We start from the raw sequence: 13298 nt of genomic DNA on the forward strand, positions 1-13298 counted from the left end.
AACACCTTCAGCTCCACCTGAGCAGCAAACGTCAGACGGTGTGAGTACTCCAGCGGTGACGGGGATATGAGTTCAAGTTAAATCAAGAAACATATGGACAATATTTCACAGAGGAAAATATCTTCTTTTGACACTTGAGTGAACAGTAACTGCTTTATGTGACAATGTTTCAGACAAAAGATTAAATATGTGAAGTTTAAGTGTACATGAGAGGCTTACATATTTGATTGTATTAAAAAACTATGAATAAAGAAAAAAGTTTAAAAGGGATGTATAGATTTCTATTTTAGTTCTCGCTGAAACTTCAGTTTTAATTTCCTTATATTACACGATAGGACCAAACCAAATCATATGAGAGTGATATTTCCTTTTCTAATAATATATCTATAAGAATACTTCTTCAATAAATGTCCACTCAAATGGAGATTAAAATTGAATATGTAAATGTAACACAACACAGGACACAGTATTTCTATATTCTAGTGATATTATTATGGAGAAATCTGGATTTGTAGTTAAAGATAATTGCAATGCGATCTGGGTGCCTTCACATTGGGAACTTAATGTATCAATACATACAAGTCCAAAACTGGAATTCCAGGCTTGGGAACAGTACATTGTTGACATGAGGTTAATTTGTTTTTGTTGTTTGTAAAGTGTTTTGAGACCTTGGACCCCTCCTCGTCTTCGTCTTCAGGGCTGGCTGTGGTGGAGCCGAACTGCAGACCGGGAGCCGTGGTGAGGAAGAAATTAGGAAGCGTGGCGTTGGCGACGCCCACTGAGCGTCTGCGGGCGGGAAGATCTGGAGGAGCGCAGAAACACGTGGAGCGAAATGTTAGCGACACTGTCACCGAAAACCAAATATTTTAACACAAATTTCTCTCAGAAAAGTCAGGAGAGAATATAGAAAGGGAGAAGCATTTGATTTGAACGAGACCCTGGCAGTGTGACAGAGTGTAGATACTCTGACTGCATGACATTAACCAGAAATACCCTCTCACTACTGGAAGAGATACCGCCCCCCACCACAGGAGGGTGCTAATGAGCACATAGTTGTAAAGACAGTTGGAGCGATCGACTATCTTTGGTGTAAAATAAACTGTGTGTATACTGTGCCATCTGAACATTGCTGATGGATACGGGTAGATTTCTTTCGGGTAATGCTCAAAGTTTGTCAAAAACATTTTCAAACACAAATAAAACCTGTATTCTGAAATACTGGATGGGAAAGATGTTAATGTTGAACCTCGCTCAGTCAGGAGGAAAACACTTCCTGCATCCTCGGCGTGAAACACGAGGAGGGTCCTCTGAGTGTGGAGCTGACCTTGGCCCATTCAACATCGTGGGTTCAGAGGTGTGTGTGTGTGTGTGTGTGTGTGAGAGAGTCCAAATGGCAGTGTGCATGACAGCACCTCTGACTGGCATGAATGATAATGGGCACAGTAAATACTCCCCAAGGGAAGCGGAGGGAGAGACTGTTTGTCTGTGTGTGTGTGTGGTGTGTGTGTGTGTGTGTGTGTGTGTGTGTGTGTGTGTGTGGTGTGTGTGTGTGTGTGTGTGAGGAGAAAGGGTAGGGGCAACCGCGGCCCAGAGTACAGCACCCCCCCCTGAGCCCCGAAAACAAGGTTGTAGGTAATCATACACTCTGTGCTTATTCCTTCTACCTTGGATGTGTAAGTATCTATTTCTAATTCTGCAGAGTTCTGTAGGTTCTGCGGTTTGGATCCAGATGGGTTTAACATTAACCCCCCCCCGCCGTGTACCTGCTGTCGAACACTTCGTTGTGCAGGTAGTTCTCGAAGGTCTTGCGGTACTCGATCTCCTCCTGCTCCTTCTTCAGCTGGTTGTCAGTCTTGGGGCAGGCGCAGCACCGCCCCCCCGAGCTGGGTTCGTCCGTGTGGTTCCACTTCTGCTCGTCCTCGCTGTCCAGGTGGGTGGGGGTCCGGGACGGCAGCTTCATCCCTGTGCAGACGTAAGAACACAGGTGAGGGGAAACCAGAGGACGAAATGTGGACGACCGTCAAAAACTTGTTGATGAAAAATATCACAATCCGAGCTCTCGAAACACGGCTTGAACACTTCTTCTGATTTATGCCTCAGATCTTTATTTGGAAAATGTACAACAGCCTCTTTGGTCAAAGGTGAGAAAAATAAATACATGTTTTCGGATGGATGAATGGATCGGTGATTTTAGGGTAAAAGGCACGAACGTCTAAAATAACATAATGTGGAATCTGTTCAAATGGACTGGGGGTGTTAAGCTCTCTAAACCAAAGTTTGAGCACAATAGGAAAAATACGTAGTAGTATCTTAAATCAGGTAATAAAGACATTACAAGCTGACCAATCAGTACTAGGTAACTAGATTTCAGTAACTTACTGGTCTTCAACCAGAAGGTTGTGGGTTCGATCCCAGCCCGTGCAGCCAACATGTCGATGTATCCTTGGGCAAGATACTGAACCCTGAGTTGCTCCCGATGGCCAACGGCGTGTGAATGTGTGTGAATGTTAGGTCCTAGAGCAAGTGGTACTGCTTTGTATGAATGGGTGAATGACATGTAGTATGTAAAGCGCTTTGAGGGGTCGTAAAGACTGGATAAAGCGCTATATAAGTACAGTCCATTTACAGCAGGGGTGTCAAACTCAAGGCCCGGGGGCCAAATCCGGCCCACGACTTCATTTTTTGTGGCCCCCGCAAGAGCTTGCAAAGAATATAATACGTTTATTAATACGGTTACATGCCACTTTACAGAAGCAGGTGGCCCACAAACTACATGTCCCACAATGCATCTCGTTTGGGCACTGAAGAGACTTGCAATTATTTGCCCTGGATTTCTGCTTTCAAACGTAGTTAGTTATTACCCTATCCGATAATAATCCAATTAGAGGCAATAATGTAATGTAATACATTATTTTATATATATATTGTATATGTATATTTATATATTTACATATTTACATATATATTTACAATGCTAATGTGGCCCGCGATGAAATTGAGTTTGACACCCCTGATTTACAGGATACTAGTTAGCAACAGCTGACTATTTTAAGGGTCCAAGAAACGAATCTACCCGAAGACAACACGCACTTTAACACACGACAGTACACTCCACAGGTATGTTATCTATGTCTGGAGGTGAGGAGCCGGTCTGAGGCTCAGTCTGTGGACTCTGACCTTGCAGGCAGTAGTCGAACTTGTACAGGTCTCGGTCCTCGCTCTGCTTGCGGCAGATGACCCGGTAGTGGGTGATGTTCCCGTTGGGGCTGGTGGGGGGCTTCCACCTCAGGATGATCTGAGAGGAGGAGTTGGAGGAGGAGATGGGGTCCAGAGGAACAGAGGGCTCTGAGGGGGGGGGGGGGGGGAACAGTCAGGAAGACATAGTTGGAATATGACTTTTGGCCACATTTACACCGACTTCAATACTACTTATCGTCTATTGTGATAAAAACAACAGCAGAATTAAATGCAGCATGTGTGATAAAGCATTAAGTGTTTTAAAATGCAGCGAGTCAGACAACACGGGCCAATCAAACATCTGGAGTCAAAGTAGAGCTTCACATTTATTGTCAAAACCATAATGACCATTATTTGAATCACTATTGGTTTCAAGATTACTTGCAACACATAGTGATGGATTTAGCCGTACAACATTTTAACAAGCAATTTCATATTTATAATAAAAGAGCACTTAGACTTCTTGACGTTGTGTGTGTGTGTGTGTGTGAGAGAGAGAGAGAGAGAGAGAGAGAGTGTGTGTGTGTGTGTGTGTGTGTGTGTGTGCGAGTGTGTGTGTGTGAGAGAGAGAGTGTGTGTGTGTGTGTGAGAGAGAGCGAGAGAGAGTGTGTGTGTGTGTGAGAGAGCGAGAGAGCGAGAGTGTGTGTGTGTGTGTGTGTGTGGTGTGTGTGTGTGCGCGCGCGCGAGAGCGTGTGTGTGTGTGTGTGTGAGCGCGCGCGCGCGCGCGCGTGTGTGTGTGTGTGTGTGTGTGTGTGTGTGTGTGTGCGTGTGTGTGTGTGCGCGCGCGTGTGTGTGTGTGTGCGCGCGCGCGCGCGCGTGTGTGCGCGCGCGCGCGCGCGCGTGTGTGCAGAGCGCGCGCGCGCGCGCGTGTGGCGCGCGCGCGCGCGCGCGCGCGAGCGAGAGAGAGCGAGTGTGTGTGTGTGTGTGTGTTGTGTGTGTGTGTGCGCGCGAGTCTGTGTGTGTGTGTGTAGTGTGTGTGTGCGTGTGCGCGCGCGCGTCTGTGTGTGTGTGTGTGTGTGTGTGTGTGTGTGTGTGTGTGTGTGTTGTGTGTAGTGTGTTATTGTGTGTGATGTGTGTGTGTTGGTCTGGTAGTTCAACTCACTGGTGGCGTTGGTGCGGACGTAGATGATCTTGCTCTTGGCGCCCTGCACCTCGTGCTCGTCGGAGGCGGACAGCTGGGTCTTCACCATGATGGCGTACTGGGTCCAGGGCTTCAGCGGGCGGATCAGGTGACCCGGGTCGTCCGCCTTCTTCCCGTCCGTGGAGCGGGCCGGAGGGTCCACGTCTGCGATCGCCCAGCTGTTGGAGCCGCACGCATCCTGCCCGTCGAACTCCGTCACGTTCCTGTACGGCCTGCGGGGGGGGGGGGGTCAGAGAAACATCAAAACACAGCGACACATCTGAGGAGATTGTAAAGATATATCCCTATTCTTTGTATATTTTAAACACATATCTAAGTTTGTCGTGGAATTTTAATCCGTTTCTACATTTAATATCCACATCATGACGCGCTTTGCTTCCAAATAAACTTTGCGGAGATCGCGGTAGCGTTGAATCACATCAGATTTATTCTTTGATCAAGGCGGCATACAAACATGAAGACAAACGCTTCAAAGTAACTAAAAGTTATCCGTATCAAAATAGAACTAAAAGAACACGGTCAAAAGACTCTACCGCTTCCCGAAACTCAGCTGTGTCGCATTGTCCTGCCATATATAGGCATACGGATATGAACGTCATACCTGGCAGCGCCCGTTGGACAGCAAATAAGTGTTTAACATATTTTAAACTGTAGTGTGACTCACAGAAAGAAATACCGTACTTTTCGGACTACAAGCCGCGACTTTTTCCCCCATTTTCTTTGTACAGCTAACGGCCACTAGGGGACCTCCTACATCTATGGATTTTACAGGTAAGATTAACCACCTTTAACTCTACGGGCTCTAGGACCGTCCGCGCCCGCCACCTTTAAGCGGCGGGCTCCAGCAGGAAAAGCTGGAGGCCGGAAAAGAGTGAGACTAGTAGCGCGCCAAAGTAAAAGTGGAACCGAGAGACAGAACGAGAGCAAGACAGACGGACATTTTAGCTGCTGCGGCATATATGCAGGTGCGCTTTATAGTCCGACAAGTACGGTAGTTAAACTTTTATTTTGTATTTTATTATATATGTTGCATTGTTGGAGGAGCTCGGGTCAGAACTGCTTTGTGCGTATGACAATAAAACCTTTGAATACGATTGATCTGTTCATGTCCTTTGAATGCACCTGATCCTAAACGTTACATATGGGAGGCGTGTGGCGCAGTGGGTTGTGCGTTGGTGTTGGGATCAGGGGGTCACAGGTTCAAACCCCACTGCAGTCAGCATGTCGTTGTGTCCCTGGGAAATTGCCCACAGTGTTGAGTATGGAAGTCGCTTTGGATAAAAGCGTCTAACATGTGATGTAATATCTTAAAACCCAGGTACATAAAGACTTAAACGTAATAAACTTGTTTTGTGCCGGAGTAAGGAAACTTCCCAGGGTGAGTGTGAGTACTTACGCCTCCTTGTAGAGAACCATGAATCCCAGCAGGTCTCTGAAGTCTAACGGCCAGAAGGGCTCCCACTTCAGCATGATCATGTTGGAGGTGGTCTTCATCACGGTGAACTTCAGCGGCTTGGTCTCACCTGAGAGGAAACACACCAGAAAGAAGTCAGACTCAGAAACAGGGTAGTTCCAGGCGGGCTCACACATACGAGGACATTAAGAGGTTAAAAGAGAAAAATGAACTTCAGACACTTCGTACTGGTTCTGATTTTCAGGTTAATAATCATTTTGTTAATGCTGATTTTGTTCTGTTTTATTTACTATAGATTTGTATTTATTTGAATAGATTGTATAAACTTTTTCTTACCTCTTTATTTAATATTTAAGTCTACTCTTTGGTTTGATTTGGAACGCTGTACATGTCCCCACTATGTGACGAATACAGGTTTTCTCATTCTGACTTTAAAATACACTTTTTCAACAATTGTGGAAGAAATATTTTTGATGGAAAAACGGAATTGAGAAGAAACACGACTCAACAGAAAGTGGGAAAAATGTACTCAATAAAAAACTCAAAACAAAGACATTTGACTGGAACAATAGTTACATGTATCTTCAGACATATCCATAGCCTTTCATTTTGTATCGCCTTGCTGGCCTTTTGTTACATGATTGTAATGTTGTTGTCACCAGCATGTTATAATGTATAATGTGACAACAAATATATATACATTTAATCAATAAGGTGTTAAATATCTGCTGGTCTTACAGGAGGCCTGGTCCCCGTTGTTCCTCACAGCGATGTCGCTCTTCTGGTTCCTCTCCTTGGTTCCCGTCACCTCCTCCATCTTCCTGATCTCCGACAAGCAGAGTTTGGAGTTGTAGTGGAAGAAGGTGCGGCCGCGCCGGATGGTCAGGTTGTGTTTGGACCAATCCCAGAGCTCCCTGAGGTTCTGGTTATCCAGAGCGTAGAAGGCAAACACACTGAGAGGGAGAGAGGGAGAGAAGACACCATGTTTGTTTAGGAGAGGAGGACAGAGGAGAACTTAGCTTTTAGCTTTAATCCGGCATATAGCTTCTCTTTTTGGGATGAATGTATTTTTATACATGGTCCTTGTTCAATTAAATTAAAAAGGAGAGGAGATAATAGTAGTAGATGAAAAAGAAAGGAAGAAGAGAACACAGGAAAGAAATAGACAAAGGAAAGGAAGGGATAGGAGAGCAGATCACAGGAGACAAGGGTAGAGGAAAGAAAAGGAGAGTAAGAAGAAACTGGTTGAGGAGAGGAGAGGAAACAAGGTGGCAGGAGACAAGGGGAGAGGAAGAGGAAAAGACAGGGGAAAGGTGGAGAAGAGATGAAAGGACAGGAGACAAGGTAAGAAGAGAGAAGTTGAAAGGAAGAAAGACAGAGGAGAGGAGACAAGGGAACAGGGAACAAAGGGATTAGAGAAAGGAGGAGAGTAGAAAAGGTCAGAGAAAAGGGAGAAGACGACCAAAAGAGGAATTGAGGACAGAGGAGACATGTTAGAGGAGGCCAGAGTTGAGGAGTGAAGACAGGGAAGCCGACTCACTCTCCCTCCAGATGCTCTCCCCTGATGACGTGTAGTTTCCGGAGGAAGGAGAGGGAGACGAGGGCGTAGGCTCTGCGGACCGTCAGGTAGCCCGTGATCTCCTCCAGCTGACCCAGACTCGCCTCCAGCTCCGCAGCGATGTTATCTGCAGGGAGATACAACACACATCCATGGTTAAGTCAGGGTTAATGCAGACTTCCTGTTAGAGCGTAAAATCACTTCCTCTCCCGACTAGTTGGTTCGGAGCGGTAGATAATATGAAGAACCCTCAGACAGGAGGCGGGTAAGGAGAGGGTGTTGGGGCTGGATTGGAATTGATCCATAGTGGAGCAGCAGAGGCTCGATGCAGCAGTACTCACTTCCTCCTCTGATCTTGATGATCATGTTGCCGTGGAGAACCGTGCATCCTCTCAGAGCCTGGGCGGACATCACCGAGTCGATGGTCTTATTGCCCACACACAGTTTGGGACAGAGGCCGGCGCACGGGGAACAGGTCAGCCTGCAGAGACAGAAGAGACAGAAGGACACGTGTTAGAGGTCACCTGTTATGTAAAATCCACTTCTTCATGTCTCTTCTACATCAACATGTGTCCCCTCTTCTTCATGTCTCTTCTACATCAACACGTGTCCCCTCTTCTCCATGTCTCTTCTACATCAACATGTGTCCCCTCTTCTTCATGTCTCTTCTACATCAACATGTGTCCCCTCTTCTCCATGTCTCTTCTACATCAACATGTGTCCCCTCTTCTTCATGTCTCTTCTACATCAACACGTGTCCCCTCTTCTCCATGTCTCTTCTACATCAACACGTGTCCCCTCTTCTTCATGTCTCTTCTACATCAACATGTGTCCCCTCTTCTCCATGTCTCTTCTACATCAACATGTGTCCCCTCCTCTCCATGTCTCTTCTACATCAACATGTGTCCCCTCTTCTCCATGTCTCTTCTACATCAACATGTGTCCCCTCTTCCTCATGTCTCTTCTACATCAACATGTGTCCCCTCTTCTTCATGTCTCTTCTACATCAACATGTGTCCCCTCTTCTTCATGTCTCTTCTACATCAACATGTGTCCCCTCTTCTTCATGTCTCTTCTACATCAACATGTGTCCCCTCTTCTTCATGTCTCTTCTACATCAACATGTGTCCCCTCTTCTTCATGTCTCTTCTACATCAACATGTGTCCCCTCTTCTTCATGTCTCTTCTACATCAACATGTGTCCCCTCTTCTTCATGTCTCTTCTACATCAACATGTGTCCCCTCTTCTTCATGTCTCTTCTACATCAACATGTGTCCCCTCTTCTCCATGTCTCTTATACATCAACATGTGTCCCCTCTTCTTCATGTCTCTTCTACATCAACATGTGTCCCCTCTGTGGAAAGAGACTCTGAAAGTTTCAGGAACAAAGATTCTCTCTCTTTTTGATCCATTTCTATAAAAACCTGTCTGAAAACGAGCTGATCAGATTTTGGCCACTTTGTGATGTCATAACGATGTGTTGTCTTGTGTAACCATTAGCCAATCAGCAACCAAGGTAACCCCCCCCCCCTTTTCTCTGGTTTTTAACTGAGAGACATGTCTTTTATTCACTGAACTCAATTCTGAATTCAACAGGCATGCATTTTGGATTTAAATCTGAGATTTCTGTTCACTATTTTTACCTTATGTTCTCTGCCTATAATAAAAGACTAATTTAATAAATATACTTGTGGAAAATTGACAGCCAAATATAAAATAACAAAGACTTTCTAGTAATCAAAGTTGGGGCAAGATTTATGAATTGTGTACCTCCAAAACTAACTAAATATAACAAAAACAAAATGCATGTTTCTCAAATGCGGCTTTCACACCAGCGCTTTTCAGTTTCTAGCTCCGAGCGGGAGCTTTTCTGCTTCAGCTCCGGTTTCCCTTTTCAGCTCCCGCTCTGTGCACACCGCCCACTGGCGCTCCAGAGCTGCCCTTGCTGCGTCATGACGTCACCGTTTACATCGCTGATTTGCCATCCAACGGCAGCCATTACGGCGCTCACAACAACAACTGCGTCGGGTCGATGATCGTGTTGCTTTTAATCACACGAAGCCAGAATAAATTGAATAACGACTTCTCCAACCTTATACTTTTCTCCAGAGTGCCGTGGTTCATTGTTTATTCATGTGTTTCTGCAGCATTTACCGACCGCTGCAGTGCTGCTCTTCCACAGAGTGTATTCTCCCGTTAGCTCCCGGTTAGCTCGCACTGCAGCGGCCGCTCTAAAGTATTCACTGTCCGACTCACACAAGCAGCTGATGCATATCCCCAGTTCCCCTTAGCCTAAGTGAATGTGTGTCAGTCTGAATTGACACTGTTTGGTATCACAACACTGTTATGAAAGTTTCTCTGGTATAAAACGGGTGATGTTAGCATAGCAACCGAAGCTAAACTGACTACTTGCATCCGATAGCTGCAATAATACAAAACAACACGTCTGCCTCTCTCCACAATGATCGATAACAGTGAACGGATGGTCAAAGTAAGGTACAAATAAACAGAATCACACGAAGCCTGGTTAGTGCTGCCTGACTTTATAAAGTGTGTTTATAGGCACTACTGCTTGTAGGCAGGCATGACAGTCGACCCATGGGAGGTGGGTTTAGTTTCCTGCACGCCTCGACGTAAGCGACGTCACCTCTTAGCTCCAAAGCTCTTGCCTCTGGACCGACAATTTTTTGGAGCTGGAAATGAAGCGGATTCCGGAGCTAAGAGCCGGCGCAGCTCCGGTGTGAACTGGAAAACCCAGCGCTTTTCAGGCTCTAGCTCCGAGCCGGAGCTGAAAAGGCGCTGGTGTGAAAGGGGCATGTTGTGTCCCCTCTTCTCCATGTCTCTTCTACATCAACATGTGTCCCCTCTGATGACTTAAATGAGAGCCTTTCCATAAATGAGCTGATGAGGTGAATCTTTATAAATCTCCTAATTAATTAGATAATTCCCAAAATGAATCTATAGGCTTTGAGGAGAGGAACTAGATTACGCAATCTCTCATCCACATCTGAGCCGCCTTCATATTTATTACCACTGGGGGATAGACGAGAGAGCTTTCTCATCCTTTGCATCAATTACTTCTATTGCATGTATAACACACACACACACACACACACACACACACACACACACACACACACCACACACACACACACACACACACACACACACACACACACACACACACACACACACACACACACACACACACACGGGATTGCAGACAACACAAACACCAGCTGCACTTCCTAACAAGCATCCTCTGTTTCTCTCTCAGCTCTATGAGTGGCTTCCTCTCACTGCAAACATGTTCTTGCACACGCGCACGCACACACACACACACACACACACACACACAACACACACAACACACACACACACACACACACACACACACACACACACACACACACACCACACACACACACACACACACACACACACACACACACACACACACACACACACACACCACACACACACACACACACACACACACACACACACACACCAAGCATTGAGGCATTGATAGCGCTGCCTTTCAGGAAGTCCATTCACAAAAGGCAGGCCTGGGTGCACGCCGCTGGAGAAAAGAGAGCCGACGCTTCATTCACAAAAAAACAAGAACTTTTTCTCTCCAAAGAACATAATACCGCTCTTTAGCTCCACTTCCAGCCCTGACATCATAAACACAAAGGTCTGCAGAAGAAGTAAACTAAAACACGGGTTTGTGGTTGGTCGGCTATAAATCATAAACGTATTGCTCCGAACAAAAAAAGGAAATATGTCAAAGACACAGATTTTTTTTTTGATTTTGAATCGATCCAAATTAGTTTTAAAACTCCAACAGGGAGAGAGTTGCGTCAAAGCAGAATAGAGTGGTGCAGGAATGAGTCCTAAAACCCAGAGATTAGTTGGCCCTTTCCTAATCCAGTTCCCTCGTGTTTAGCTCAATGTTTTGGGTTTTTAACCTGAAGGTCAAGCTGAAGAGATTTTCACGTCTTGTTCTACGACATTAAATAAGTCAGTAAATAAGTCAGTAAATACCCCACTGGTGGATTTAAAAAACTGCTAACAAGTGTCTAAATGAGACGACTTAACGCCTAACATTAGCCGCATTTAGCTTAGCGGTGGTGATGTGAAGTCATGTGACCGTGCTGTAGTTTCTTTATAGCCCAACATTAGCCACCTTTAGCTTAGCGGTGGTGACTGTGAAGTCATGTGACTGTGCTGTAGTTCTTTATAGCCCAACATTAGCCACCTTTAGCTTAGTGGTGGTTACGTGAAGTCATGTGACCTGTGCTGTAGTTCCTTTATAGCCCAACATTAGCCTCCTTTAGCTTGGCGGTGGTGACCTGAAGTCATGTGACCGTGCTGTAGTTCCTTTATAGCCCAACATTAGCCTCCTTTAGCTTAGGCGGTGGTGACGTGAAGTCATGTGATCTGTGCTGTAGTTCCTTTATAGCCCAACATTTGCCGCCTTTAGCTTAGCGGTGGTGACGTGAAGTCATGTGACCGTGCTGTAGTTCCTTTATAGCCCAGCATTAGCCGCCTTTAGCTTAGCGGTGGTGACGTGAAGTCATGTGAACGTGCTGTAGTTCCTCTATAGCCCAACATTAGCCACCTTTACCTTAGCGGTGGTGACGTGAAGTCATGTGACCGTGCTGTAGTTCCTTTATAGCCCAGCATTAGCCGCCTTAGCTTAGCGGTGGTGACGTGAAAGTCATGTGACCGTGCTGTAGTTCCTTTATAGCCCAGCATTAGCCTCCTTTAGCTTAGCGGTGGTGACGTGAAGTCGTGTGTGACCGTGCTGTAGTTCCTTTATAGCCCAGCATTAGCCGCCTTTAGCTTAGCGGTGGTGACGTGAAGTCGTGTGACCGTGCTGTAGTTCCTTTATAGCCCAGCATTAGCCGCCTTTAGCTTAGCGGTGGTGACCTGAAGTCATGTGACCGTGCTGTAGTTCCTTTATAGCCCAACATTAGCTTTTTATTTAAAAAATCGTGAAGTGGTGTTAATATGTAGAGATTATCCTGCTGAACAAAACCTGTAAGTATCATAAACGTATGTTTGTCACAGATCTACAAAAACTCGTCATCACTGCACCACTGTGTTAACCCTAAAGCAGCACATGGAACAGTTAAAGGACGTTGTTGCTGCAGGGACCATGCAACCTCTGCATGCACTCCTATCTGTAAGCTCACCCTGACTTAATTATATGTTTAAGCAACTCTTGCTATAATCCCCCCTCCTTCCCAGGAAGCACACACAGACGTACACACAGATCATGCCCCCCTAAAAGGCCAGGCTAAGCTATAGATCCATGGTGACACGAATCACTGAAACACTGATTCCTTGAGTGGCTGTTCCACCCGTCCTGAGGGGGAACATGCCACATATTGCACATGGATTCTCTGTTTTATCATGCTGTAATATTTGATCAATCAGAGGACTGTTTTCCCTCTATGACTTCAGGGCAGTGGTTGAATATACTTCACTAAGTAAAATATTGAATGCAGGAGTTTTACTTGCAACAGTGTTTTTCTTACAATTTGGTATCGATACCTTTTCTTGGGTAAAATATCTAGTACTTTTTCCACCACTGCTTCTGTGTGAGTGGAAACACACTGCAACAGTCAGAAGAAAAAAGGATATTTTGTCTCTCCCTCTCTTTCTCTCCCCACATGGAAAATCATATATTGAGCTTCTGAAAAGTAATGCTCGAGTTGCAGTGCAGAAAGGGAGAATGTTTTGGGGCCGTTGTAGTGAAAAACACAGACACACAGGCAGACAGGCTCTTAAAGGGCCAGCGCTCATCTGTCCGGATGAACTCTGTGACTCCGGCTCTGAGAGAAACATCTGCAGGAGCCTGCCGTTGTTTCTGGGCAGATCCACAGCCAGCTTATTTATTTCATTATTTTGTTCCACTCTATGAATATGAGACAATTCA

At 45.7% G+C, this 13298-nt stretch overlaps 1 protein-coding gene across 1 annotated transcript in view; it reads right to left on the minus strand.

Moving 5' to 3' along the window:
- The window catches only part of LOC117442348 (insulin receptor-like), a 125169-nt gene that overhangs the window by 17291 nt on the left and 94580 nt on the right, over positions 1–13298 (minus strand). The window contains 9 exon segments of the mRNA XM_034078341.2: positions 2–17; positions 669–802; positions 1768–1962; positions 3178–3345; positions 4340–4590; positions 5775–5901; positions 6531–6745; positions 7333–7477; positions 7692–7831. Coding sequence (XP_033934232.1) covers positions 2–17; positions 669–802; positions 1768–1962; positions 3178–3345; positions 4340–4590; positions 5775–5901; positions 6531–6745; positions 7333–7477; positions 7692–7831 — 1391 coding nt within the window.

Source organism: Pseudochaenichthys georgianus, unplaced genomic scaffold (assembly GCF_902827115.2).
Source record: "Pseudochaenichthys georgianus unplaced genomic scaffold, fPseGeo1.2 scaffold_414_arrow_ctg1, whole genome shotgun sequence".
NCBI classification, from domain to species: domain Eukaryota; kingdom Metazoa; phylum Chordata; class Actinopteri; order Perciformes; family Channichthyidae; genus Pseudochaenichthys; species Pseudochaenichthys georgianus.